At 52.0% G+C, this 26,356-nt stretch overlaps 1 protein-coding gene across 5 annotated transcripts; it reads right to left on the bottom strand.

The window, feature by feature from the left end:
- Positions 1 to 5,273: 5,273 nt before the first annotated feature.
- SPARC (secreted protein acidic and cysteine rich) lies at positions 5,274 to 23,236 on the bottom strand. 5 transcript variants are annotated; one of them, XM_012927647.2, is made up of 10 exons: positions 23,187 to 23,236; positions 14,147 to 14,218; positions 13,151 to 13,225; positions 12,297 to 12,381; positions 11,063 to 11,184; positions 9,452 to 9,572; positions 8,390 to 8,523; positions 7,841 to 7,989; positions 5,859 to 6,007; positions 5,274 to 5,435 (listed from the first exon to the last, which is right to left on the bottom strand). In XM_012927647.2, the coding sequence occupies exons 2-10, from the start codon at positions 14,201 to 14,203 to the stop codon at positions 5,407 to 5,409; spliced, it is 921 nt and encodes a 306-aa protein (XP_012783101.2). In that variant the 5' UTR covers positions 14,204 to 14,218; positions 23,187 to 23,236; the 3' UTR covers positions 5,274 to 5,406. The 5 variants fall into 5 exon arrangements, with proteins under 5 accessions (XP_012783101.2, XP_012783100.2, XP_058533525.1 ...); XM_012927646.2 differs by having other exon boundaries at positions 14,147 to 14,215; XM_058677542.1 differs by lacking the exon at positions 23,187 to 23,236 and adding an exon at positions 23,063 to 23,118.
- Between the last annotated feature and the right edge of the window lie 3,120 nt (positions 23,237 to 26,356).

Genomic DNA, 26,356 nt, shown 5'->3' with positions numbered 1-26,356 from the left:
GGCTACAGCACCTATTGGCTCATGTGAGATATGGGACTGGGGCAAAACTGACCAGCAGCTGCACCCACAGGTATGTGTGTTGGCTGGTGCAGGTGACAGAACTTGACCCTGCAATGGCTGTCACACACAGGAGTCAGGTCTGAGACCACCTCAAGTGAGGTTTCTTGGGGGACTCCTCAACTAGACCATTGGACTCAGACTCCGGCCACAGGGAAAAATCACAGGATGTGATTTGTGTAAGGTCTGGACCTCCTCAGTTGTTGGTGCCTGTGCAGTGGACAGTATGCCCAGATGCACACGGGGCACATGACAGCCAGCTCATGTAGACCAGCAGCAAGTCATGTAGACTCGTCAGAGGACAGAAAGCAGAACAGGCTGGACAATTCTCCTGGCCGAGCTTTGCAGCATATTCCTGGGTCTGTGAATGCACTCAGAAAGACTTGGTCAGCCAACAGACCTTGGAAAAACTTCCTCAACCTGGCACAATGAAACCAATAACTTCTTAGAACTATGAAAGTCATTCAAGCAACACCCTTGGAACACTCTTCCTCACAGCGGGGAATCTAGGGCATCATCAGACAACCATTCCCCCATCCCCAGGTGCTGATGTAGTTTGACAGCGAGGGCTGGACCCCTCCCCTCCTTTCCTTCTTTAAGGATGCAAGAGAAAAAAGAAACTGAAGCATCTGTCCCAGCCACCTGCCTCCATACCTCCCCCTCCCATCCTAATCAGGAGGTCCACGGGGTGTGCATGCCTTTCAGCTATATAAACCAAACTAGAAAGAAAATGAATGATTAAAATAAAAAATCCCTTTTGTATCTGACTTCTTATCCCTTCGTCAAGCTCACTATTTTGGGCACGGCACTCAGGCCCCTCCCTAACCTAACAAAACAGACCGGAGCAAGCTGGACCAATTTTTGTCTCTTCACTAAAACGCTGCAGGTGGGTTCAACGGGAGGCAAGGGCTCATACAGGACCCCCTTGCCTCCTGTGTGATCCACCCCGGCGATTGTCAACAGTCAGCTTCATGCGTCCTGCCGCCTGCTTGCCCCAGGATGATGATGCTGTTCAGCACCAGACTGAGTGCAAGCAGAGGGCCTGGAGAGGTCAGATACAGTGAGGAAGAGACGCTGGCCCAGGTCTCATGTGCAGGTTGTGCCCGGGCATCTCTCAAGCTCAGGCTTGCAGGTAGGATTGCCAGACATGGGGGAGAAAAGAATGGTAGAAAGTGCAGTCCAGCATCTGGCGCAGTAGCCTAGCAGCAAAATTCTTTGCCTTGCACACACCAGGATCCCACATGAATGCCGGTTCAGATCCCAGAGGCTCCACTTCCCATCTAGCTCCCTGCTTGAGGCCCAGGAAAGCAGTCTGAGACGGACCAAAGCCTTGGGACCTTGCACCCATGTGGGAGACCTGGAAGCAGCACTTGGCTCCTGGCTGTGGATTAGCACAGCTCTGGGAAGTGAAGCACTGATGGAAGATCTTTCTCTCTGTCTCTCCTCTTCTATCTGATGTTCCAAATAAATAAACCTTTTTTCTTTTTTTTAAAGAATGTGAAGTTCAGGGAGTACATAATATTTTTTAGTAGAAGTATGCCCTAAATGCATGAGCTACACTTAGACTAAGGGAAACTATTCAAAATTTAGATTTAATGGAGAGCCTTATGCTTTATTTGACAGTCCTACTCAGAGCGAAGTGTTCTCCCAGTGTGTTCTCCCCATCTGGAAAATAGAGCCAGACTGGACGGGATCCATGGTTGCTTAGGCCTGCGGAGATGTCCAGTCACCCTCTACGGCTCTGGACGCCTTTCTCTGAGGTGCCACCAGAGGGCGCCCTGACCCTCCTCCCAGGCTACTGACAGGGCCGGGAGGCAGTGTGGTCCTGCTGGCTGTGCATGATCGGCTGGAAACCAGGTTACAAGGCCCAGGAGGGCCCAGACTTGCCCTTATCCTTAGGAGGAGGACACAGAGGAAATCTCAGCCTCTGACGACAGGATCCTTGCACCCCGCTCCCCACCCAGTCTTATGTAGGAGATTGAGCTGCAGAGGGAAGGCCCCCCATCCCAGTTTACGCAGCTCATCTGGGAGGCAACTTCCTAATCCCGCGTCCAGGCACCTTTGCCTCTTGAGGGTGCCTTTGTTTTCCTGTTTTCTACAGGGCGCATTTTTTTTTTTTACTTTTTCTACTTTTTAAATTTTATTTTTGACAATCTTTACATAGTTAATTAGGGTAAAAAGTTTCAAGAGCTACAGGAAAGTGGGTAAGACTGTTATTTCCACATTGTTTCCTTCATGTATCTGAGCAAAGGGGGATTTTAATGGAGAAGCCCCACCCAGTCTCTCACCCACCCATCCCAGGTCCCTGATGTGGGGCATGCTCCGAGATTCTTGCTCAAGTAGTTTTGATAGTTCACCAGTTATGAATTGCTGTCAATCTCGCCACTCCAAGCACCATGAGGTCGTTGAAGAATCCACTGGTTGACATAGTCCATCATAGAGTCTCTGTTTGCCCAGGTTTCGCTGCCAACATATAGCTGAGGTGCTTGATTGACTTGTTCTCTCCTCTGTCTTTTCATGGTTAGGGTTCTGAGTCCGGCAGTACGATTGGGGAGATCCCCAAAGAAACTTCGCTGAGGTGTTCCCAGACCAGATTCTTGTCTGTACTAGCAAGTGCAGGGCCCGGCACAGTCCATCTCCCCGATGAGCTGGTGGTTGCAATTGCTGGGTTGGTTCTGCTTCCAGTGCTGTCTTCCACTGAAACGAATGGGTGTTGCAGCCCAGCCTAGTTCTGCCTAACACACACTTGGCCCTCACATAAACCAGTGTGAGCTGCAGCCTAGTTGGAATGACCCAGGATAACCCCCACCAGGCCCAGCTCCTACCCTGTTTGCCAGTATGTGCAGCAGAGTAGTCCAGTCTGCAGGACGCATTTAATCCTTGGCATCCTACAGCCAAGACCAATGCTGATGCCAGCCTGCCCGGTATAGCCAGAGAGAGCTCAGACAGCCCTGCTGCCCTTCAAGGCCTTGAAGCAGGAAGCACCGTGTCTGAGAGGACCAGGGATGAGGACTATTCTAGGCGGATGGGAACGAGCAGGTTGCCACCTTTCAGTTGGGAGTCACAGACGGAGTGATGATGGTGGTGATGGTGAGAATGCCCTTCCTCACTGCTCCCGGCTGCCTGGGCAGGGGCCGTTAGCATCAGGAGCTTGCAGGTGGGGACACAAGCCCAGAGCGTTGGGCCATTTGACTCAAGGATCAAGAGTCAAGAGAATGAAGCTGCCGCTCCTAAGCATGTCCTGTTTCACTCAGGGTCAGCCAATGCCTCCTGCATGACTCCTCCTGGAGGACTCCGCCCTCACACACACACATGACCCAGAGGGGGAGGCCTGCCGCTTCACCCAATAGATGGTTTTAAGCAAGGCACACATCTCCTTTGGATTATCCCATTGTCAAAGGAAGCATCTCTACGTTTTGTTTTGTTTTGACATTTATAACCACAGTACAATGTAAGGTGCAATGTATCTGGGTGTATCATTGCACTTGGACTTTTATTCCATTTATCTGGATGCTGAATTTCATGTGAAGTAGATACGTTTTTTTCTAAAACAATCTTAGCATTGCTTTGTCTTCTTTGGTTGGAGCAGGAAATGGAAGCGCTGTGTTTGGCACCCTAGGGTCTCAGGAACTTGAGGACTCACCAGCAGAGCCAGCAGCCAACCCTGCACTCCCACGGCCCCACACTGAGTCTTCCCATCTTCTGGAGGCAAGCTTTGCCTTGAAAACTCCTAGCAGTTCCCAGTAGGGACATGTCCAGATATGGGGCAGAAAGCTCCATTTCCCCCTGCCCCATCACATGGCCACATTGCCCAGTCTCCATGAACCTCAGGTCAGTGGTCGCTGGTGCTGTGCCCTCTAAGGCTGGCCTGCCCCGGACTGGCCAAGGCCCACGAAGGAACATTCACGTCCATAGGACTATGTGTCATACTTCACCCTCCCCCAAAGGGACGTGGGTCCGTGGCACTCTCTGTGACAGCCCCTTGCTTTATTTCTCTCACAGCATGTGTTTTGATCAGCAATGGTATTGCTCAAATATGTGCTGTCTGCTTCCCTAGAACAGAAGGAAGCTCCTGGGGAGCAGGACCCGGCTCCTCCCTCGGGAGACTGGAAGAAAGTGGTACGTAGCACGGGCAGCCCCTGAAAAGCACAGTAGAGTGGGCAAGTGCGGAAGCATCATGGATGAGTGTGTGCAGAGAAGCACGATCGTGGGGCATTGTAAGGTTTGCCTCGTGCAGTCAATGAAGGCGCAGTGTGTCTGGGTGTGAAGCCCGGGGGGCCTGGATCCCCAGGGGTCTGCGTGCGCCGGGAATGAAGTGACTCAAGGGAAGACACATGCACATCCAGCCAGGAGAGCAGTTTCTAAGTCGTTACTGTTTATTTTGAGAGGTTTGTCAAACTCTTCACAACGTGGCTAGAGTTTGCAAGATTAATGAGGAGCAGCTTTTTCATGACATGCTTGGAGGTGAACGAGTTCTCAGCCTGTGAGAGCCAACCATCCTGTTGATGTTGCATTTTCATTGGATTAATAGAAAGGGGGGGAAGGGATAAGGCAAGGAAGAAGCTACTTATGAAAAAAACAAAACAAAACAAAATTCACCAACCCCACTTTCTCTAGTTCACAACTTTCTCCATCCCCTGAAATGGCCTCACCATCCCCAGAGGTTCTGATAAAAGGTTCTGATACAAGGCGGAAGCCCTGCAGGCCATGGTGGAAATGCCCCCAGTGCAGAAAGCAGCTGCTGAAAAGTAGAGGAGGAGCCTGCCTGCCTATTCCTACCTCACAGCCCTAGAAACTTCTATCAGCTCCCTACCCCCAGGCAGACAGGACTCGCAGCTATAGCTGGTTAACTCTGCACAGCTTCTCCCACCGCTGGGCCTCCCCGCAACATTCCTGCCAACATTACCTTTCTGTGACTTTCCTTTGCCCACCTGCAGGTCACCTGGTGACGGCCTCCCCAGGCAGCCAATACCATGAAATACAACAAGCACAAAGTCTGCTTGGTTGAGCATTTGCTGCACGCAGAATAACAGCGAGAGAGCCTGAAGATGATAATGCTGTGTGCTCATAGCAGCCCTGAGCCCGAGTTTCCACCCAGGCCAGTGCTGCTGAGAGAAATGTGGGGCTGCGAATGGGTGAGCAAGGCTTGACAGGCATGGGGCAGCCAAGAGGGTCGTGATCAGGTTACAAATTTCTGTGTTTAGCACCGTTAATGAGTTTGTTTACATCTATGTTAGCACCTTGTCCCCAGGCAGAACAACAAACCATCCAAACATTTTAAACATGAGGGGAACAGGGAGGGGGGATATCAAAGAGACAGAACCCGGGTCTGCAGCCGCAGGCAGGGATCTAGATCACCAGCTCCTTGTCGATGTCCTCTGCAAAGCAAGAGAAGAGAGCAGGGTTAAGAACAAGCACCGAGTCTATGTAGACGCACCTCCCAAGGACTCCAAGGAGTCCCCAGGGGCGGGGGCCGGTGGCCAGCCCAAGGTCACCAGATTAGCTTTGGCCTCTTTGCCCACGGCCTGTCCCTGTGTCTTGCACACCCTGCCAAGTTTTACTTCCTGTTTCCTCTCCAAGGGAATGCTTGTCTCCCAAAATAGCACTTGGCAGAGTGAAATGCTTGAGTCTGAGGAAGGGAAAGCAAAAGAGACAGACAGCGGAGGATCAGGCAAACACTGGAAAGAGGTCACAGAAGTCAGAGTGGAGCCAGGCTGAGAGGACTGCCAGAGAGAGAGAGAGGCAGAGAGAGAGAGAGAGGCAGGCAGAGGCTGACCCAGAGCCTGTGTCAAGACACTCACTCTCCTTGATGCCGAAGCAGCCGGCCCACTCCTCCAGGGCGATGTACTTGTCATTATCCAGGTCACAGGTCTCGAAAAAGCGGGTGGTGCAGTGCTCCATGGGGATGAGGGGCGCACGCAGTGGGGCCAGCTCAGTGTGGGACAGGTACCTGCAGGGAATGGTCAGGAGGGAGGCCTGAGCGTGGGGAAGCCTGCAGCGGGGCCAGCTTAGTGTAGGACAGGGAGGCCGGAGCGTGCACTGTGAGCCTGCCCCACAGCGCAGGAGGAAGGGCGGTCCAGTGCACTGGCTGAGATCCTACCCCGTCGGGCTCTGAGTCACACGCAGCTAGCACCCGGCTCCAACCCAGACAGGGAGGCGTTGGCCCTGCTTTTAAGGGTGTTTGCTGTTCAGAGGTCCCCTGAGCTTAATAACCAAGGTCTCTGTGTGTGATTGATTCCCTCCTAATTGATTGAGGATTTGGGGTCCAGAGGCTTAAAATAGCCAGTCTTTCTGTTAGCACGCTGTACATCACAGTCAGGAGTGAAACCACACCAGACATTTTCTATGGGCACACTGGGACAGGTTCAAGTGCCTATAAAGGGGCTGGAAGGAAACACAATTTGGTGATGGCACTGAATCCTGGAGAGGGGGTTGGGGCTGGCTAGCCTCAAGCCCACAGCTTTGCTTTCCTCTATGTCATGACAATAAGCAAGGCCCCTTGGACTCACTCCCTGTTCTTCCGGCTGGCCAGGGGCTCCAGACACGTGTGTGATCTTATACTCAGTTCTCCAGATTCCTCACCTGCTGGTCCCTAAAACATTCATCTCCCCAAGGGACTGCAGGGAACAAGGGCTTAATATCCCTTCTTAACCTCTGGGCCTCCTGGCCCCACCCAGCCCATGGAAGGAACTATGGGAAGACAACTGCTCTCTCCCCTTCACTGTGCTGGCGGGGAAACAGGCCAAGGAGGAGCAGAGTTATAGCAAGGCCAGCTACAGCTCAGGGACAATGGGAGGAGGAGTCTTAGCCCAGGCTGAAGCACAGCCGCCTCTAGGGGCCTCTTCCCAGGCCCCATTGCTGCAATGGGATCCCACTGCCCAGCATGAGCTCCAGATGTTCCCTGACTCAGCTGGATCCCAGCCAGGGCAAGAGCATGGGAGAGAAGCCACCCTGAGCTTCCCAGAGTCCAGGAGACCTCTAGCCACCCAGGACAGCCAGCACAGGGTGGGCAGGCTCCAGACACACAGGCTTGACATACAGGGAGCATCCCAGGAGCTGCCGAGACATGAGAGCAGGGGAGCCTCTCCTTTCCCTTCCAGGAGTTGATCTGCTCACAATGGAAGGAGACGGTGGGGGTGAGGTCCCCCGAAGAGGGAGGTGAAGCTTTGTACCACCAGGGCTGGGCCCGGGTTCTCATCACCACCTGGGAAACCCTGCATAGGTGTGGACTGTGATCAGCAACCCTGTAGGACGCACAGCAAGCTCTCAGCAAGCACTGGTCACCGCCAGGACACCCCCTTCTTCTGCAGTGTCTTCCTGGCTCGCTAAGACAAGGCGAAACATTCCCACATCAGGGCTGGCTCTATGCACAGGATGGGCTCTGAATATTTTAGGGGTTTCCAGGGCCTGGTGGGTTCAGTTGGGGGCTGAGCCTCAGCAGGAGGTTTGGCCACCAGTCTCAGTGTCACACTAATGGATGGTACATGTGCAGATTGCCCCCGACTTGGCCCGGCAACCCATGGAGTCCGGTTCTACAGTCAGCTCACTCTCCCTGGACAAGTGGGTGGCCAAGCCACCTCCTGGCCACTGCTGGAACAACAGAGCATCTTGCAGCTTTCTTCCCGGGTGGGCACCCGGGATTCCTGTACCTTCTGCCTGAGCCCCCAGGCCTATCCTGGGTCCTAGACTGGGAGCAGCAGAGGCTACCAGCAAGCTCTGTTACCGTGCCATTCTGGATCCCTGACTGCCCACTCCAGGGCCCAGCGCTGCCGAGGGACCTTACCCATCAATGGGGTGCTGGTCCAGCTGGCCGAACTGCCAGTGCACAGGGAAGATGTACATGTTGTAGTTCTTCTCAAAGTCCCGGGCCAGCAGCTCCACAGGGTGGTTTCCAGCCTCCAGGCGCTTCTCATTCTCATGGATCTTCTTCACCTGTGGGAGCGGAGGGCCCTGGATGACCGAGGGGCCAGGGCAGGCCATGCAGGCCAGATGCTCTTCCAGCATGCCGAGGTGGGAGTCAAGGCATCTGTATTTTATCAGCACCTTTGGGTGCCTGATATACCCACTAAGTTTAGGATCTGCAGACTCTTAGAAGAAAAGGTAAAGCAGTGTGGTGTGTGTCCTTTGCTTAACACTGGGGTCTACCGCGGGACTTCTCAGAGCCTTTAACATGTTACCATATCCTGGGAGCTTGAAAAGGTATGGGGAGATGAGCTTCCAGCAGGGGGGCTTGCAGCTGGGGCACAGTGCAAGGAATGGGACTGGATCTCAGGCAGTGGACACCAGCAGGGCCAGGCAGGTGTCCTGGTCAGGCTGGCTGAAACCCACTTACTCGCAGCTTCTGCTTCTCGGTCAGGAGGTTGTTGCCCTCATCCCTCTCGTACAGGGTGACCAGGACGTTCTTGAGCCAGTCACGCATGCGCAGGGGGAATTCACTCAGCTCAGAGTCCAGGCATGGGGGGATGTCTAGGGTACAAAGCACAGCTGGTCAGCACAAACCCTGACCCCCGCTACCTGAGGGATGGCATGCTGCCAAGGCTGCCCGCCTCATTCCACGCCCAACCCCCACAGCTGTTCCATCCAGTGACCTCATTGCACATGACCCCAGCAGAGGCAGGGCCTGTCCTGGCGTTGTCAGTCAATGGCAGGTGTTTGAGGCCATGAGGCTGAGGAAGAAGGGCTGTGCCCAAGCCCAGGCTGGCAAGGATGGGGAAAGAGGAATTGCAAATGCTTAACTATAACTTTCTTAGTCATAAGAATTCCATCCTGGTATTTGGAATTTAAATGCCAGGCTTGGAGATCTTGTCCTGGTTTGTCCCTTGTATGGGACTTGTTAGAGGTCAGCCTGGAGAGCAGAGACCACTTCCAGGCCAGATATCCTGAGGCAGTGTAGCCACCTGGGAATTCAGCCTGTCCAGCCCTCATCTTTGGGCCCAGAAGAAACCCCCTCTGTGGGCTGGGACCATGCCTTTCTCACCCTCCATTGGGGAAGCTGAAGCATTGAATTTCATTTTTTTTTTTTAATATTTGAGGGACCATGTCAAATATAGTTTTTGGTTTAGCTGTTTTTATCATTGTAGCTGTTGCAGTAGGAGTGATTCAGGTTAGCCTCGCAGAAGGACTTCCTCATCAGACAGGTGCAGTTGGAGGTCACCGAGTGACTCTAGAAACTCTCTGAGCATGATCTTCCATTGCCAGGCAGATGTTCCCAGCTCAGGGTCAAGAGGAACCTACCCCAGACAACCATCTCATTCCATTAATGGGCACTCCCCAGGCTCCGGAAGGGAGATTCAGCAAAGCTCCTGCAAAGTGGGGTTGGTGCAGCCTGCCTCGGTGCCAGCTGAGCGCGCTCTCCAAACTGGAGTCCCCAGGAAGGGCCCCCTGCACGACTCACATTTGCAAGGTCCAATGTAGTCCAGGTGGAGTTTGTGGCCCTTCTTGGTGCCCTCCAGGGTGCACTTAGTGGCAAAGAAGTGGCAGGAGGAGTCGAAGGTCTTATTGTCGTTGCTGCAAACCTATTGGCCAAGCACAGAAACCCCCCTCCTCATTCCTGCAGTCCTTCCCTGGCTCCCCTGCCTACGCCCATTTCAGCAATGGAGACGCAAGGGACCAAGCAAGCAGTGCTATGATCCCAAAGTCACACAGTGAATCGGTGGTGGTACAACCGGAACCCGTCCTTCAGGCTTCAGGGTCAACATTCAGACCATGCTAAGAATCACCAATAGTCTTGAACTCACTGCACCTCGACAGCTTGTACAAACCCTGGGCTTCCGACCGGACAGCCTTTCCTACCGGAAGTCTGGCATCCTAAGACATGCTAAGCAGAGGGTTCCTCTCCACTCCCACACACTGTAGGAGCTGAGGCTCTGATGGACTTCCCTGGGCAGCACCATCACTCACCTGCAGCTGCCTTTATGTAGCTGGGGTCATGAGTCTGCTGTATGTGACTCCTTATGGGGAAGCACAGAGTTTGCAGTCCACCTGGGGACCACACCTTCACCTTTCTGCCCATGATCCTGCTGCCTACCCTCAATCTGCAGACCTTGGCTGTCAACGCAACTGTCCGCTGAGTCACTTGAATCGCAATAGATCTCTGACTGGCCAGGCAGAGATGCCAAACGCCCAAGTAAGAGCAGTGGCAGTGAGAGCTGGGTTAACAGCTATCGCAAACATCCTGTCTGTACACACTCAGTATTGTTTTGTGTCCCTGCACAGGGGGAAGTGCTAGGCCTCAGAGAGCAACTGGGTGGAGTAGGGGATGAGAGAAGATACAGAGAAAGAATATATGAAGGCCAGAGGCTGTGTGGCCATGGGGGAGACAAAGACGGAGAAGCCAGATGGAGAGTTACGCAAATAATGCTGGTGATGGATTTGCTGCTCTGAGCTACACTGCCCCTAGCATGATAACTGGCAAGAGTAGGTGGTCAAAGCCAAGTACTCAGAAGCATGGATGTGTGTGTGCATGGGAAGCCTGAATGGGTCCTACTGGGATGAAGTACAGAGATTGGAGAGCTTTATACACAGGAGCATAAATGGGTTCTTGGCATGTAGCAGGCATTATCTAGATTGTCAGAGCAGCCCTGGTAGTTAATGACTGTTCTCATCCCCTTTAAACATGAAAAAACTGAGACCTAGAGATGTTCAGTAACTCAGCTAAGACCTTGCAGTGAACAAGGGTTGAGATGACATCTGAAGCCAACCTTCCCAGAGCCCATGTCTGGGCCCTGAGCTCTGCATAGCTGCTCCCAGGTAGAAAGACTGCCTGTCCCAGTGCATGATGGGACTGACGTGTGGAGGCTGGCAGAGAGGCTGGAGCCCGACAGTGCTGGTTGCTGGGGAGACCCAGTGTCAGGCAGCGCCTCTACTTTGACTCTCTCTACTGCCCTGCTGTGACTGGATCCAGCGAGGGGACTCTCGAGCCTGCAGCTACCCCACTGCACCCCACAACACAGGTTTTGGGGTTGGACCCTTTGTTCTGCAGGGCCCAGAGCTGCCCAACCCTTACCTTCTCGAAATCGCCAACGGGGGCAGGGCAGCTGGTGGGGTCCTGGCACACGCACATGGGGGTGTTGTTCTCGTCCAGCTCGCACACCTTGCCATGTTTGCAGTGGTGATTCTGGCAGGGGTCTGGGAAGGTGTGAGGACACGAAGTTAGCAGCACGTGGGACTAGCATGTTCACCCCAAACCCATCCTGCCTAGTGCTTCGGGCAGACGACTTTGGGCAGACCCGAGGCTACCCTTCTCTTTCCCTGGGCCTCTCAGCTGCTGTTTTGGGGGGCAGCTGGCCCTCTCTGGAAATCCCTGAGGTCAAGCTAGGCATCTGTAAGGGGCCAGAGGCTCAATCTGGTAGTAGAACACACTGGGCGCCATGGGATTTCCCATGCATTAAAGCTACCACTCTGTTCCAAGCGCGGTTTTACAATCACCGCAAGGCACTTCTGCATTCTAGAACAGCCCATCTGGGATGGACTGGAAACTTGTCACAGAGCCAGGAAGCTATGAGTCCCAACCAAATAACCTTAAGGAGTCATAAAGGAAAAAGGGTCAGAGCATGGAGGCCCACAGGGACAGCAGAGGACAACAGAGGACGACAGTCACGCTCTGTCCAGTAAACTCTGAAGCAAAGGGATGTGACTCAGCTGATGTCCTTCCCTTCGGCAAAAACTCTGGGCCTCCAGGGGCCCAGACCCCAGGAGCCAAGCCTTCAGGATCTAGACTGAATCTCCCTTTCCTCCAGCTGCTGATCTGGAGCAGGGGCCTGCTCTGCCCAGCACCAGGCCCTGACCCCAAGGCATTGTCTCCTCTTCCTCACAGCTGCCCTTGACAATGGTCTACATTCTCATCCTTCTCTGAGAGGAAGGGCAGGAAATCGAGGCTCAGAGAAGCAAGGCACACTGTCACAGGGAAGCCCAGCTCCCAGCCCTGGCTGGCTGACTTCCCAGATCTGGACTTGGCTGGGAACACACCCCCACATCCCGTGTGTGCTGGGACCAGCAGGCCCAGGTCATTGCTCTCTCTGTGCCACTAGGGGCTGTGGCCGTTTTCACCTCCTTGTTGTGTGTGGAACCTATAACTAGATGCTTCCCAGCTTCCAGGGCACCGAGAGTCACACTGGATTCATGGCCTTTAAATCAAGTCTTCTACAACCCACAGGAGACCCCACCCTTTACTTCCTCTAGAAGGAAGCCACAGGCCCCAAGCCCAGGTGGCCCAGACACAGGGAAAGGACTGGACCTACTTTCCACCACCACCTCCTCTTCGGTTTCCTCGACTTCTTCAAATTCGCCTACTTCCACCTGTACAGGGTTGGCACCCACAGGTACCTGGGAAGGAAAGAAAAAAATAAAGCAAACATCCTGTGCCCCAGACATGAAAACTGGAGGGGGGCTGCTCAAAGTTTCAGGCACCCAGAGATGAAGACTGGCTGGAAGGGCAGGCTGGACACAGGACACAGGGCTCAAGGGGCACAGATGCCAGGGGGTGGGAATTTCTATTTCATCTCATGGTTATTTGGTTAGCAATGTATCAATACATTTGTCATTAGTCATACATGTTTAGGGGCCCGGTGCAATAGCCAAAGTTATCGCCTTGCACACACCAGGATCCCAATTGGGCGCCAGTTCTAATTCCAGCAGCCCCGCTCCCATCCAGCTCCTTGCTTGTGGCCTAGGAAAGCAGCTGAGGACAGCCCAAGGCCTAGGGACCCTGCAGAGAATTCAGGATCCAGGCTCCCAGCTTTGGATCAGCACCGCTCTAGCCATTGCGGGGGAGTGAATCAATGGACAGAAGATCTTCCTCTCTGTCTCTCCTCCTTTCTATATATCTGACTTTCCAATCAAGATTTAAAAAAAAAAGTCATACATGTTTTTGTAGTACCCTAGAATCCCAAGTGCCAGGTATTAGGGTGGGGGTGTCTGTAACGAGTTCAGGAGTGTGTCTGGATTTGAGGTATACTCTGTTTGCTTCTACATCATGTGCAGGTACAGGAAGGGAACAAATGCCCCTCATTGCAGCATGGAAACCTGGAGCACCTACTGGGGCCTCCCAGAGAATAGATGTGGGCAGAAAGGAGCAAGGTTGCCACCTGCATACCTCAGCCACCTCGGCGACCTCAACCATGGTTTCCGATACCACTTCCGTCTCATCAGGCAGGGCCTCCTGCTGCTGCTAGAAAGAGAAAGTAGGGGTTCCGAGAGGTCAGGGCTGAGGCCAGCATTACCAGGGAAGTGCTTGGGCCTGGAACACAGCTGGGGAGGTTGGAGAGCAGCTCAATGCAGAGTCCCAATGCTGTGCTAAGATGAAGGCTGACCTAGTCAAACTGTTAGCCAAAAATCCACCCATCAAGACTGTCAGTGTCCCCCACCACTCCCGCCTCTAGGAAGACAGGGGAGAGGAGCCAGGGCTAGACGGGAACTGCTACATTTGCCTGACCCCCATTTTATCCTCCTGCCCTTGGCCACGACTTCCGAATGAGTCTGAATAGCCTGGAGTTCCCCAAGGGACTGTGTATCAGTCAAGGCCTTCTCCTCACCACCCCACCCCACCCCACCCCCAACCAAGAGGCAAGGTCAGGACCCATGCTCCGCCTGGCTGGCTCTAGGTAATCTTTATAAAACTTTGGCACATTCTCTGCTGCTGTGAAAATGGCTGGAGGTGATGCTTTCAGATAGCCTCATTGTGGTGACTGTCCATTGGCTCTGCCACCCAGATATAACGGCTGCCCTTGCCAGCACCCCCCAACCCTGTTTTATAATCCACCCCTCAGTACTACCACCTCCGGCATCACCCCTGCCAGCCGCACCCCCACTGAATTCCTTCTATAACAATGAGGTCATTTTCTTCGAAAGCCATCCTGGTCTATTTCTGGGAAGCACCAATTGTTGAAAAGTTGATCGTCACCTACATGGAGTTCTTTCTTCCCTGGAACCTTCTTCTAACAGACCTTCTTAGGAGCTTGTCACCTTTATCGATTCTTTTTTGAAAAGAAGACAGCTCAATTTGAGATGGAACAGTCCTGATCCCACACGAGCATCCAGGACTTGGGGCAGGAAGGGGGAGGCTGACAAGATCCAGCCTTCAGATACTTACAGGGGCTGCTAAGGCCCTTCCGGCCAGGCAAACGAGAAAGAAGATCCAGGCCTTCATGGTGCTGGGAACCTGCTTAGGAAGAAGGAGAGTTGAGCAGGTGGGAGATGGGGCAGGACTTGCTGCACTCCTGTGAGCTGCAGCATCATTTTAGATGGTGCTGTGAAAGTACAGCAGAAAACAGGGGAGGAAGCAGGTTCCCTCGGGCTCCTGGGATCCTGACAGGCTCAGTTGGATGCTCAGCTGACTCTGACATCAAACCCTTACGCCTCTTTCTTTTTAATAAAAGGAGCAGCCACCCTCTGACTCAATCTTCCAACAGGAAGCTCTAGGGAGCTAGAGTTGAATGAAGTTTTGTTTCCCCCCTGTTTATTTTTAGCTTCCTTCTACTTATGACAAGGTACACAGATGTTTCCATTTATGGTTACACTGTAACGTCTCCTTTCTTGATCTGTTTATTTGATTAATAACTAATTACTCGCATTTAGGCAGTACCAAGCCAGAGAGCATCTCCAAGAGGTCCCTAACCCCTGATGCTCTGAAGATTTTTTTCCCCTACACTTCAAGTTCTTGCTCCTCCTTCACCCTCCTGACTCTGCAACAGGAGACACAAAAAGGCAGCAGCCTCTTGCCAACACAGCGGTAGTCTTGCAGTGCGAGCTGGGCAGACCTGCAGATGGTCCCATTTGTCTCCATGGGACCCGGAAGGGACAACACCACTGAGGTCTGGAGAACTGTCCTGCCCTGATTGTAGGACCTTTGCTTTCTGGAGGCTGAGTGCAAGGCTCAAAATCTCACTCTTCTAAGGAACCTCAGAGAAGAATCCTCTGAACACCTTCCCTCGCAGCAAATAGACGCTGGAGACCTTCTCTTTCCTGCATTAACTAAATGGCCTTCTGTGTCCAAAAGGCAGCTCTTCTTTCATGTTACTCCAAATCTTCCTCCTCCACACCTGTCCAGGCCCATCCCCTTCCCCTTCCACAGCCACACAGAAATCTGCTTCTTCTGCCTCTTGAGCTGACTTCAAACTTCCACATCAGGCTCTTCATCCCTAGTTGCTTTCTGGACTTCTCAACCAACCAAGCATGGTGGTTGGAGCTACCCTGGACAAAAAAAAAACCACTCAGCTTGGCACATGCTGGCCTTAGCATATGACACCCATCTTCGCTTGGGTTATTTGTGCAGCTGGAAGAGATACAGGAAGATCTAATTTCATAAGAGAGCTAAAATCTTAATCTCCCTTCCGCCCATTTCATGCAGTCTGCAGGAAATAAGATAGCAGGAACTGAAAGGAATTGACCAGGAGGTTTGGTACCACTACATAATAACCTTAACTCCCAGAGGAGTCAGTCTCCCCTTTCCAGGCAGTTTCTGGAATATTCATCCCCTCCCTGTGCATAGTTGCTCAACTGTTCCCTCAAACTTAAATGGAAAATATTTTCTTCCTGTCTTCCTCATTTGGAAGATGCGAGTAAAAGAATCCCTGCCGGTGGCTTTGGACAAACGGAACAGGAGAGAAAAGATCAACAAAGGATTTGTCTGGGGCTGAAGGTCAAGGAGCGATCAGTGGCTAGAACAAAAGAGAATCACCCTATCTAGGGAGTAATGCCAGAGAGGTCACGTACCCCAGGGAGGGCCCAGCAGGACTGGAAATGATCAAAAACTTCATGTTTAGGGAGTCAGGAAGATGGACACTTCCTGAACCCATGTCCTTCACCTGGGCAGACTCCCGCTGCCCACCAGATCCAGGGAAAGGTTTTGCTGGTTGACTCTTCTGCCCGTCCCACCTCCCTTCCCAGCTGCCCAACCATCTGCTCTGTTATGCCATCCTTGGTTCTAGATCTTGAAAGCTTCCTAAAGTTCTCTCTCATGCACTCTCTCACTCTGGAGCCTAGTGACAGCCCTGGGCTACAGGCAGGTATACCAGGGCCTGAGTCCCACCTCACTGAGGAGCGGCCTGCGCTAGAAAGGAAGGAAGTCAGGCCAAAACTCAGCCAGCAGTGCTCAAGTCCATCTGAACTGGGGAGCGGGGGTGGGGCCTCCCTACTCGGAGCCAGGCTGCATTCTAATAGAGACTGTGATCAGAGGCTGAGGTAGCGTGGGTGAGAAACACACGCAGGACCGTTAGGGACACAAAATCTTGGCGAGGAGTTGTTTTCCAGTTTGGGTTCTGCCCACTTTGATCATCAGTCCTCCACATGATGGGATGGAGGGCAGGGAAGCAGTTGGGCTGGTCTGGTTGCACAACCTTCCCCTCTGAGTATACACACAGGGTACATTCCTCTAAAACACCCCTGACCAAAGAGGCTGGGGTCACCCTGCAAAGCTAGCAGGGTCCAGTGTTCAGGAAGCATCAGCTGTCCTCCTCCAGTACCAGGCCCTTCGTACACCCCTCATGTACGTGGCTAGCACTGGATTGAGAACTCCCTCCTTGGAGTTGTGTTATATATTATGTTACAGTATATTTTATTTATAGTTATTTTCTAGTAATGTGCATATTTACCTTTTTATAGTCAAGCAACCTACTGGGAGCTCAAGGCACATCTCCACAGCCTCTTTGGTCAAGGGTGTTTTAGAGGAATGTGGAGAAGTACCCTGTGTGTATACTCAGAGCAGAAGGTTGTGCATCTACAGCATGGATGAGAAAACTGAGGCTTACAACAGAGGAGCCAGGATCTGCCCAAAGCCAATAGCTCCAGTGCAGGAGCGGCAAGACTGGGGTGAGGCCCCAGGAGGCTCCCTCCACCGCTGGCCAATTCTCAGCCTCACACACTATTTCGCTTGGCAGTCACTCTCTCCCGAGGTGGTCACCTGAAAGGGACCCAGTGGGGCAGTGAGCTGCCTGAAGTGTTGGAAGGAAAACCACTCTGGGCCATGGAAGGAAGAGGAGGTATATTTCCCTTGGCTGAGTGGTCACCAAACACAGACACCCCTCACCCCCACCCACCACCACCGCCTCCTGTTCCGTACATCGCGTCCTTTCCTCTGGCCTTTATTTGCTCTGGAGATGGCTGAAAACCCATCCCTGCCTGCCAGCAGGACCTGAAGCTGAGGTCACTCGTCTGTCCTTGGAAGGACTGTAGGGATGGAAAAGTACAGCCAGCCCCCAGTCCATCTCCCCCCAGAATATACTGGGTTCCCTTTGGGCTTTCCCTGGACACTGAGAAGTTGATGTCAATACTGGGAAAAATCTCAGAACGCTACGGTTTTAGACTGTGGTTGTGGGCATCTCAGAGGCTTAGAATGCGGAGCACAGAATCTGAGCTATAATCACTGGCTCAGATTGGAGCGGAAAGAGTTTATGGAGCAAGGTGACCCAACAGAACTTTATGGGGTCACAGAATATTCTATAGCGACACCGTCCAACATGGTGGCTGCTGACCACATGTGCTTACCGAACACTCGGACCGTTGCTAATGCAAATGAAGGACTGAATGTAAAGTTGTATTTCATCTCAGTGGGTTTAAGTATCAATAGTCACATGTAGCTAGTGCCTTCCATAGTACTCAGAGTAGTCTGCAGAAAGAGGAGCTCATGCCCCTGGAGCCAGCACGTGCAGGTTCAAGGGCTGACTCAGCCACTTGGCTGCTGTGTGACCTTCAGAAATCAACCTTCCCTCTCTGGGCCTCAACTTAGCAATACCTACCTTGAAAGGTGATTGACACAAGAGAATCCAAGTAAAAAAATAAGCAAGGTTTGGAAGAACTTCATTTTAAAAACCCAGGAGTCCCAGATTCTCCATCTCCCTCAAGAATCCAGAGCAAAAATCTCAGCTCTCTGTTGTTAGGATTGGGGAGAAAGGGGTTGGAGGGGACGTGGAACAAAGGATATATTACTCCTGTTGGTTTGCAGGATGCCAGCCCAGCCTCCAGAGAACACAGTGACCAAGGCCAGCCTCTAAGCTGGGCTGCTGACGCAAGCCAAGCATCTCACTCCCACCATTTGGATTGGAAACAAAGGTTCCAAAAACACATGTTGGTGGTAAACAAACCCGAGGGAAAACAAAGAGGGAAACAAAGTCTAAAGCTAAGAAAAGGACGCCAGGAGCCAGTCCCCCTGCCCCGGCTGCACCTCAGGAGGGAGGAGACCCTGCTCCCAGAGCTGCGCCTCCAGGGACGTGGGGGCCCAGTCAGGTCAGCTGTGCTGCACAAGCTTGGGGAAGTCTCTGCTCTCCTGACCCAGCCCACCTGTACCATCAGGAGGTGGTTGTGGATAGGCAGTGTTCAACATGACGCCAGTCAGGGAATCCTTTCCTTCCAGGGAAGTCTTCTCCGGAGGACCAAGATTCAAACACCTGAAGCAGGCAGCATGATTCCTCAATCAACAAGCAGGAAGTGGCCAGGCAGAGTGGAGCTGGGCTCTACACACACAATGTCCAGAGACACGCTGAAGCGCCTCGGGTTCTCCCAGTAATACAGGTGGAAGCCCTTGGCCACGGTGTCCCCTGGTGTCCTCTCAACTCTTGACGTTCCACTCAACTAGAGGAGCATCTGTCCTAACTTACCCTTTGACTTCCTGTTCCTGTTTCTATATGTTCTTGCCAGAAGGGAAGAAGCTAAGGAGAATCTGTAGAGTATCATGGATGCTAAGGCCCAGGACTGAAGGGTTTCTGGGGTATCTCAAAGGCAGTTCTGGAGAATCAGGCTAGAATCGGCCTGAGATGCCACGTATCACTGCGGCTAGCAGAAGCTGGGGGTGGAGCCTCCTGCTTCCTCCCTGGCTCCCTCTTGTGGGGAAAGGAGGCACTGCTGAATCATAGGGGACCACTAATGGAGGGGATGAGAAAAAACATCGTAGGATCCAGGCTGTCACATGTGCAAAGCCTGAGAGATCCCAAAGAGGGTTAACACATGTCACATCCACCTCCACGGGCCGTTCCTTAACGTGGCAGGCATGATTAATCAATCTAAGGGCCTTTTCCCAAGATCTGGAAGAGCACTAAGATTCTGATCACAGTTCTGGCGGCCACTACCCAGGGAGTGATGGTGTCAGCCTAGAGAAATGTCTTTGCCAACTCTTTTATCCTAGAGAGACAGAAATTGAGCTTTAGAAAGAGAAAACGATTCACTCAAGGCAAGACAGCGCAAGCTGGTAACTGCAGCAAACTTCTATATGTTCCAAAACCTTCAAATGTTTATCTGGCTTTGTGTTTTCCATCTGATTGGTCTGAAATCTTAGCGCCTCCCTGAACACAAAATAATCCAAAGGAACCTCCCAATAAGAGTTATTGGAAGTTTCTGGAAGAACCCAGCTCTTCAGAGAGCTGGTGTCTCTGATTATATTTTCCTACAGAAATCAAGCTGGCATTATAGGTAAGGACTGATTTCCTATTGAGCACATCTCCTAACTGGATAGAGTTGTGGCACAGCAAGTAAAGCCACCTCTTGCAATACCAGCATCCTGTATGGGTGCCGATTCACATCCTGGCAACTTCACTTCCAATCCAGCTCCCTACTAATACACCTAGGAAAAACAGCAGAGAGTAATCCAAGTGCTTCCTTGTACTCATGTTAGGGACCCAGAACAGGGTCTGGGCTCCTAACTTCAGAGCAGCCTACCCCTGGCCATTGCAAGCCCTGCGGAGTGCGAGCCAGCAGATGGGAAGATCTCTCTCCCTTGCTCTCTATAAAATTCTCCTGGCTGAGCAGGTGGCTAACTCTGACAAGTCCTTACTTGCTAACCCTGTCCTTGGGATCCATGTTGGGTCGGAGGGAAGAAAGGAGACACCAGGTCCTACTTCATGAAGAAGGGGCAGTTTCATTGACTACTGGAGTTGGCTGAAACCTCAGGAACAGGCTTTTCTCTGTTGAAGACAGAGAAGAGGGAGGGCACCAGCAGGAAGCAGACAAGGTCCTACCTATCAGCCATTTTGAGCTGGGTCTTTGGGCCCAATGCCAAAGCCACGTGGGCTAGGATGGGGCAAGAGAAGATGCTGCTTGTCACTTGTTATTCGTAGTGAATAATACAGAAAAATGCTAATTATTCATAGGACTTGCTGCCCATAGAGGAATGTGCATGAGCCTAAAAGAGGGCACTTCTGGGTGGTTCTAAACATCTGGGAACTTTATCTCAGACTCCATTTTGCTGTTTGACCTCAAGTGAGTGATTTTCCCTTCCTGGGGCTCAAGTTCTCTGCCTCTAACATAGTCAGGTAATATGCAAGGGTTACGTGTGTCTGCTGGTCATGATCCATGGTGTTTGCACATCTGTGCGTGGCTGCAAGCAGCAGTGTGTGCTTGCACACCTGATGGTACATCTGCAGAAGCTACACGTAGCCTCGCAGGCTTCGTCATGAAACTGCATGTGGGCTCCACTGACCCAGCATCTGTCTGCCTTAGCTAGGACAGGTGAAGGTCAGGGCTTTCACACGTTTGGAGATGCATTCCTGGAACGTGTATACGTGTTCAAGTCCAGGTCCATCAGTAAGATGCACGGGAGTGCCCTGAGATGCTTATTTTCAGCTGTGCCGGGAGTGTCTGCTGGCAAAATCACTGTTTATGCTCTGCCTCCCTGCGCGTTTGTGTCTGTCCCTATTTATCTCCACATGCTTATCTACACGCCTACATAATCTCAAAGGCCAAAGGACCTATTTACCTCACATCCTCAGCTCTCTTCTCTCTCTTTTTTTTCCCTATTGTCTATTTCCAGCAAGGGATGCTGCCCCTGCAAACAGCCAACTTCAGCCTTGCAGGTAGTTAAGATTTTAGCATGAGCACCACACAACCCAGAGACCCCTGGTCCCTGCCCTCCTGTTTTTTGGTGGGACTTGGGAGCGGAAAGACTATCTGGAGACCATCTAACTTAGATTTCCCCCACCACCACCCTTTGCAAATTGGGAAACTGAGGCCCGGAGAGGGGAAGTGTCCTTCCCTGTGTCCCATATTTGAGTTAGAGCTTGTGCCTGCTTTCCATCTCAGCCAGTGCTCTTTCTACAGTGTTGGACACAACGCTCTTGGGACCTAGACGAGAAGGTTTCTCTATAGAATGCATTTAAGTAATATTATTTTAAAAGTATGTTGGCACTTTTTAACAAAGGCAACTTCTAATCAACTCCTGAGATGATGGAGCTGCCAGAGAAAAGGCTGGGACTGATTTCGCTGGATCAATGATGCTCAAAAAGCCCCTCCTATCAGAGCTTTAGGTGGGAACATCTCAGTCCCTGATCCCATTCTGCCCAAACACATCTGCAGGAAATGCTGCTGGCCTTGCTCTTGAACCAGGAGGAAACCAGGGCTCTTGAAGGTGTTCAAGGTCACACAGCACTGTCAGGGCAGAACTAGAACTAGAACCCAGGGCTTTACCCACCCAGCCCAGGAACCTTCCTGTAGCCTGCCACTTCTCTGGGGCCCTAAGGGAATCAGAGGGGCAGCGCCAAGGGTTTGCTGTAATCCTTGTCTTTGGGGCTGGGGTCGAGCAAGGGACAAGCCAAGGGAGCCTGATGTTCTCTCCGAGTGTTCCCTGGCGTCCCCTCCCTGCAGTCAGAGACCCTGGAAAAAAAAGGTTACCGTGGCAACTCGCATTCCTCAGAGAGTGAGTCAGTGGCTGAGAGGAGCCTTTCAGTGGGTGGGACTTGGAGAAAGTTTCAGAAGTTGATTCCTTCTCCAGGCAACCCCTCCCTCCCCCTCTCCACACCAGGCTTTGTCGATGTGGCAGCTGATGGCTTCCAGTTAACTCTCTCTTTCCCAGCCACTCCCAGAGCAAAACTGCTCAACCTCCTCCAATGTGCTCTTGTTTCCAGTCCCGACCTCATTCCTAGTAGTGTCATGCCTTCTGGCCATTTAGAGGATTCTGTACCTATGTGCGAAAATCTTAAAACTGAAAATTATCAATCCTCTCTCTCTCTCTCTCTCTCTCACACACACACACACACACACACACACACACACACCTCTAAGGGGCTTGTGGATGCTTTGAAGTCCATCCAATGTCAGTCCCCAGATCCCAGTTAAGAGACTTCCTTGGAAAGTTGGAGGGGACACAAGGTACTCCAAAGGCCATTGAGCCCTACCCTGTTCCTTTGCAGACAGGGAAGCTAAATGCAGGGGAGACACTAAACCAAGATCAAGCATAAAATGCCAGCCTTGGGCCTGCCATGCCAGCATTGAGGACACCCTCCTGCGATGCTGGGGAGAACTCCCACCCATGAGCACCCACAGTTTGGCCAGCCTCACCCCAGCACCCCCTCACAGTTGGTGCCCTTTGGGACACTCATGAAGTTCACTCAACATCCAGTCAGTGGAGCCAAGAGACAGAAGAGTGTGCAGGCTGGGTTGTAAAAGCCCCAACACCCTGACCTGTGGTACTATCATGGGATGGGGTCTATCATGGGATGGGAACCTCTTCCCCCTTTTCAGCACCTCCTGGCCACACCCTCCCACCCCTACCTTGGCTGGACGCTGATATCCAAACTCTCCAGATCTAGCTTGCGAAGGGGTCCTACTGGCCAGTCCCCTGTGTGGCCCATCCCGGGAACCCAGACCAGGTGCGATGCCTGACCCAGGACCAACTGCGCCTGATGCCAGTCCTGGCCCAATGGCACCCACATCAGGGTTGGGGTTAGGGAGGCAAACAGGAGCAGGAGCAAGCCTTCCTGGGGTGCTAGGAGTAAGAACTCCCATTTCCCTTGCAGACCCCAGTTTCTGCTATGTGCCAAGTTCCTTACAGAAAATGGAGCACCCGACCAAGAACCAAGGCTTCTGCGACCACCCGGCCCGGGCAGGGTGGACCCGGCTGCTGGCCAGGTCCTTGGAGCAACTGTGATGTGATCCGATTCCCGGGAAAGGAGGTGGCAACCACATTTAAAAAAGGGACAAAGAGGGATAAGCAGGAAACCTCTGAAACCAGAAAGACACAGCGAGAATCAAGGGGTGGGAATGTGCAGAGAGAGAGACTCAAAGACAGCGGCAAATATCCTGCAACCTAAAAAGGAACTTGAGTGCCTCCGTGAGTCTCCTGAAAAGCAACAGGCAACCTGAGCAGGCAGGATGGAACCCACAGGCACCGGAGCTGGGGTCCAAGGAAGGGCTGGAGGGGAGGGCGGTACCTCAGTGGCAGAAGGAAGCAGGCAGAGCTCTCTCCGGGCAGTCTGAAGTCCTGCAGGAATGTGGAGGGGTTTAGAGTCGGCAACAGGAAACCACTCCGAGCGAGGGGCTGGGTCTCTCTCCCCTCCACCCAGTGCCACCGCCTCCTCTGTCTCCTCCTTCCCCCTCACTCCCCCCTCCTTGTCTCTGCTTAACCAAAACTGCCTCTGTCTTTCGTGTCTTTCTTGCTTCCCTTGTATTGGGCTGTCCTAACCAAACATGCCATCCTGCCTGCCTTGTGGGTTTTGGGGCTGCCACCTGCTGTCAGACTCACCGAGTGCCAGGGCTGGAGGGCTAGAACAACCTCCTCCCTTGTGCGAGAGGAACTGAGGCCTGCGGTGGTATGTCCTTTCTTCAGAGCTGAGAGAATCTTTCTAAGACTCCTCCCAAGTATTAGGCAACGCTCCCAAGTGTTAGGTCAAGCAAGGCGGCTCTAGGGATTTTGACAAATGCAGGGCCAGGACTTCTGTACAGACAAGGCATCCATCATTTTGGATAGTTTGGGATTTGACGTAAACAAGAGGAAATTAACACCACTCTAACTCCAGTTGCATCATTGATAGCTGCGAGAATGCTTGGACGTCCATGTGGGGGACCTGTGTCCTCAGAATAGAACGGATAAGGTGACTGTGATAGTATCAATGATAGCCTAGCAGTTACAATAGAAGACAGGATTGAAAGAATTTTTCTGTCTTTCCAGCATTGCCCAAGACAACAGGGTGGGAGAGGGAAGGGAAGGGACTGTCTAGGATGGCTGGCTAACTACTGCCTGTAAGCAAGCTGGCACCACGTTTCAACTCCGGGGGTGCGCAAGGTGCTCAGAGGAGCGGCTGGGTACCTACCATGGGCCCTCACTCTGAGAGGTTACAAGCATGAATACCTGGCTTTGTCCTCAAAAGAAAGAACAGTCCTCTCCCTCGCAGTGAGCAGGACAGGCTTATTCTAGAGATACCATCATGGACAGGGAGGAGGAGGCAGGGAAAACATTGGTGTGATAAACAGTTGCACTGTAGCCCCTGCCAGTCTGTGCTGTCCTGGCCTCTCACCGTTCTCCTTGCCCTCTTTGCTCTGGGTACACTGGCATCCAGTTAGTTCCTCAACTTCTCCAAAGCTGTCTTCACCCCAGGCTCTTTACACTTGTTCTTATTTCTTGCAGAAACATTCTTTTTTTTTTTAATGTACTTATTTTTATTGGAAAGGCAGATATACAGAGAGGAGGAGAGACAGGAAGATCTTCCATCCGATGAATCACTCCCCAAGTGGCCACGACAGCCAGAATCCAATCTGAAGCCAAGAGCCTCTTCCTGATCTGCCACGTGGGCACAGGGATTAGAACCGGCACCCATATGAAATCCTGGTGCCTTCAAAGTGAGGACTTCAGCCACTATCACGCCGGGTCCCAGAAACGCTCTTCCTCTGATTGGCCTGTACCTCTCCCTTGCTTATCCTTCAGGTCTCCCCCTCAGCGAGGCTGCCCTGACCTCTCACACAGGCACAGTTAATCAGCTTGCAGTGCTCTAAACTCCTCTCTCCTGCTCGACGGAATAGGGTGAGAACACAGGGCCTTCCAGCACGGTGTTCAAAGCAGGGTTCTATGCATGGAAGGTGGCTTGCTCAAAGTTGGCTACAAATGAATGCTTTTACAGTGAAGGAGTGAACTTCCATTTGCTCATCTGAGTGGAGTTGTCTTCTGCTGAAGTTTCACTCAAGAGCAATGTCCAACACTAGTCTTCAAGGGACCCTCAAATTGACTAATACCAAATATAGAAGTTGGTGCGTTTCTCAGCAGAGAAAAATCGTAGCTTCCTCCAAGTTCCCAAGAGGATCCCACAGGAATTCAAGAAGAAACCCCTGCTCCAGATAACCGCTGAGGCTGCCTGCTGGTCCCAAAGCCAAGAGCTTCTGGCCTCTGTTGAGCATAGGGTGTGGCAAATGCCCCAGATAACTGCTGAGCCATCTGGGCAAATGTATATTTTTATAGAATTGGTTGCTATAGCTCCCAGGCATTGTGACTAAAATTAACTGGAGCTTTGTGTGTTTCTTCTCAAACTAAGCTGATAATTTTTATTTTTCTTCCCAAACTAAGCTGATGATGGCTGAGGACAAGCCTGTGGGGCTCTTCCCCATCTCTGGCTAGAGTTCTCATGGGGCCTTTGCCTGAAGAATTGTTAGCAGGTTGAGACTAAGTTGAAACTCCGGGATAGAGATGTCACTGGGGGCCACTCTCACGCCAATCTATGAAGACCACCTGTTAAAGTCTCACTTTTAAACACTATAATTAGTTTCTACCTTCTTAAGGAGTAGACTTTGGGGACAAAATCCTTATCACACAAATCTTCGGGACTCATCAAGTGAAAGATCTTCCTCTCTGTCTCTCCTACTCTCTGTGTATCTGACTTCCCAATAAGAATAAATAAATCTTAAAAAAAAAAAGTACCCATTTGAAGTCTTTCAGTTAAGGATCCCAGAATGCCTAAAATCATAGGGTCACAGAACTGCATTCTTCAGTATGCATAAGACAATGATCTGTTTGCCAGCTTATTGCAGCTTCCGGCGGCCACATACATCCCTTGGCTCCTGGCTCCTCCCCCATCTGAAGCAGGACCTCCCCACTCTGCTTCCTCCTTTGCCTCTTTTTCAAAACGTTGACTCTCTGGGCTCCATCAGTCGTATTAACACTCTTTGGGTTCTGTAGACTCCAGCTAGATCATCTAGGACAATGGCACCATTGCAAAGTCCTGAACACAATGAGAAAACTCAATAGCTCAACCCTAGACTCCTGGTCCTGGTGGCTTTTCTGCACACACCTCTGCCTCTTCTGCCCAAGATTGCCTCCCTTGCCTCACCTGTCCTAACGCCCCCCATCCTTTAAACCCCGGAATAGATCTCTCCCATCCTTTCAAAGCTGAGAGCACATTGGAACCTCCCATTCTATGCAATCCCAAACTCTCCTTGTATGGCTGGGGAAACTGGGGTTTCTAGAGCCCAACGTGACATTGTGAACAGCTGAGCTTGACTGAGTCTCACAACTCCAGGTCGGTACTGGGGCCAGATCTGGCTTGCTCCAAATCTCTGGAGGCAAGGACAGGAGGAACTAACTCCCTTGAGCTAAGGATTATGTATCAAAACTCTC

This window comes from Ochotona princeps, chromosome 19 (genome assembly GCF_030435755.1).
Source record: "Ochotona princeps isolate mOchPri1 chromosome 19, mOchPri1.hap1, whole genome shotgun sequence".
Lineage (NCBI taxonomy): Eukaryota > Metazoa > Chordata > Mammalia > Lagomorpha > Ochotonidae > Ochotona > Ochotona princeps.
The sequence above is the reverse complement of the archived record's forward strand: the minus strand, read 5'-3'. Positions and strand labels throughout refer to the sequence as shown.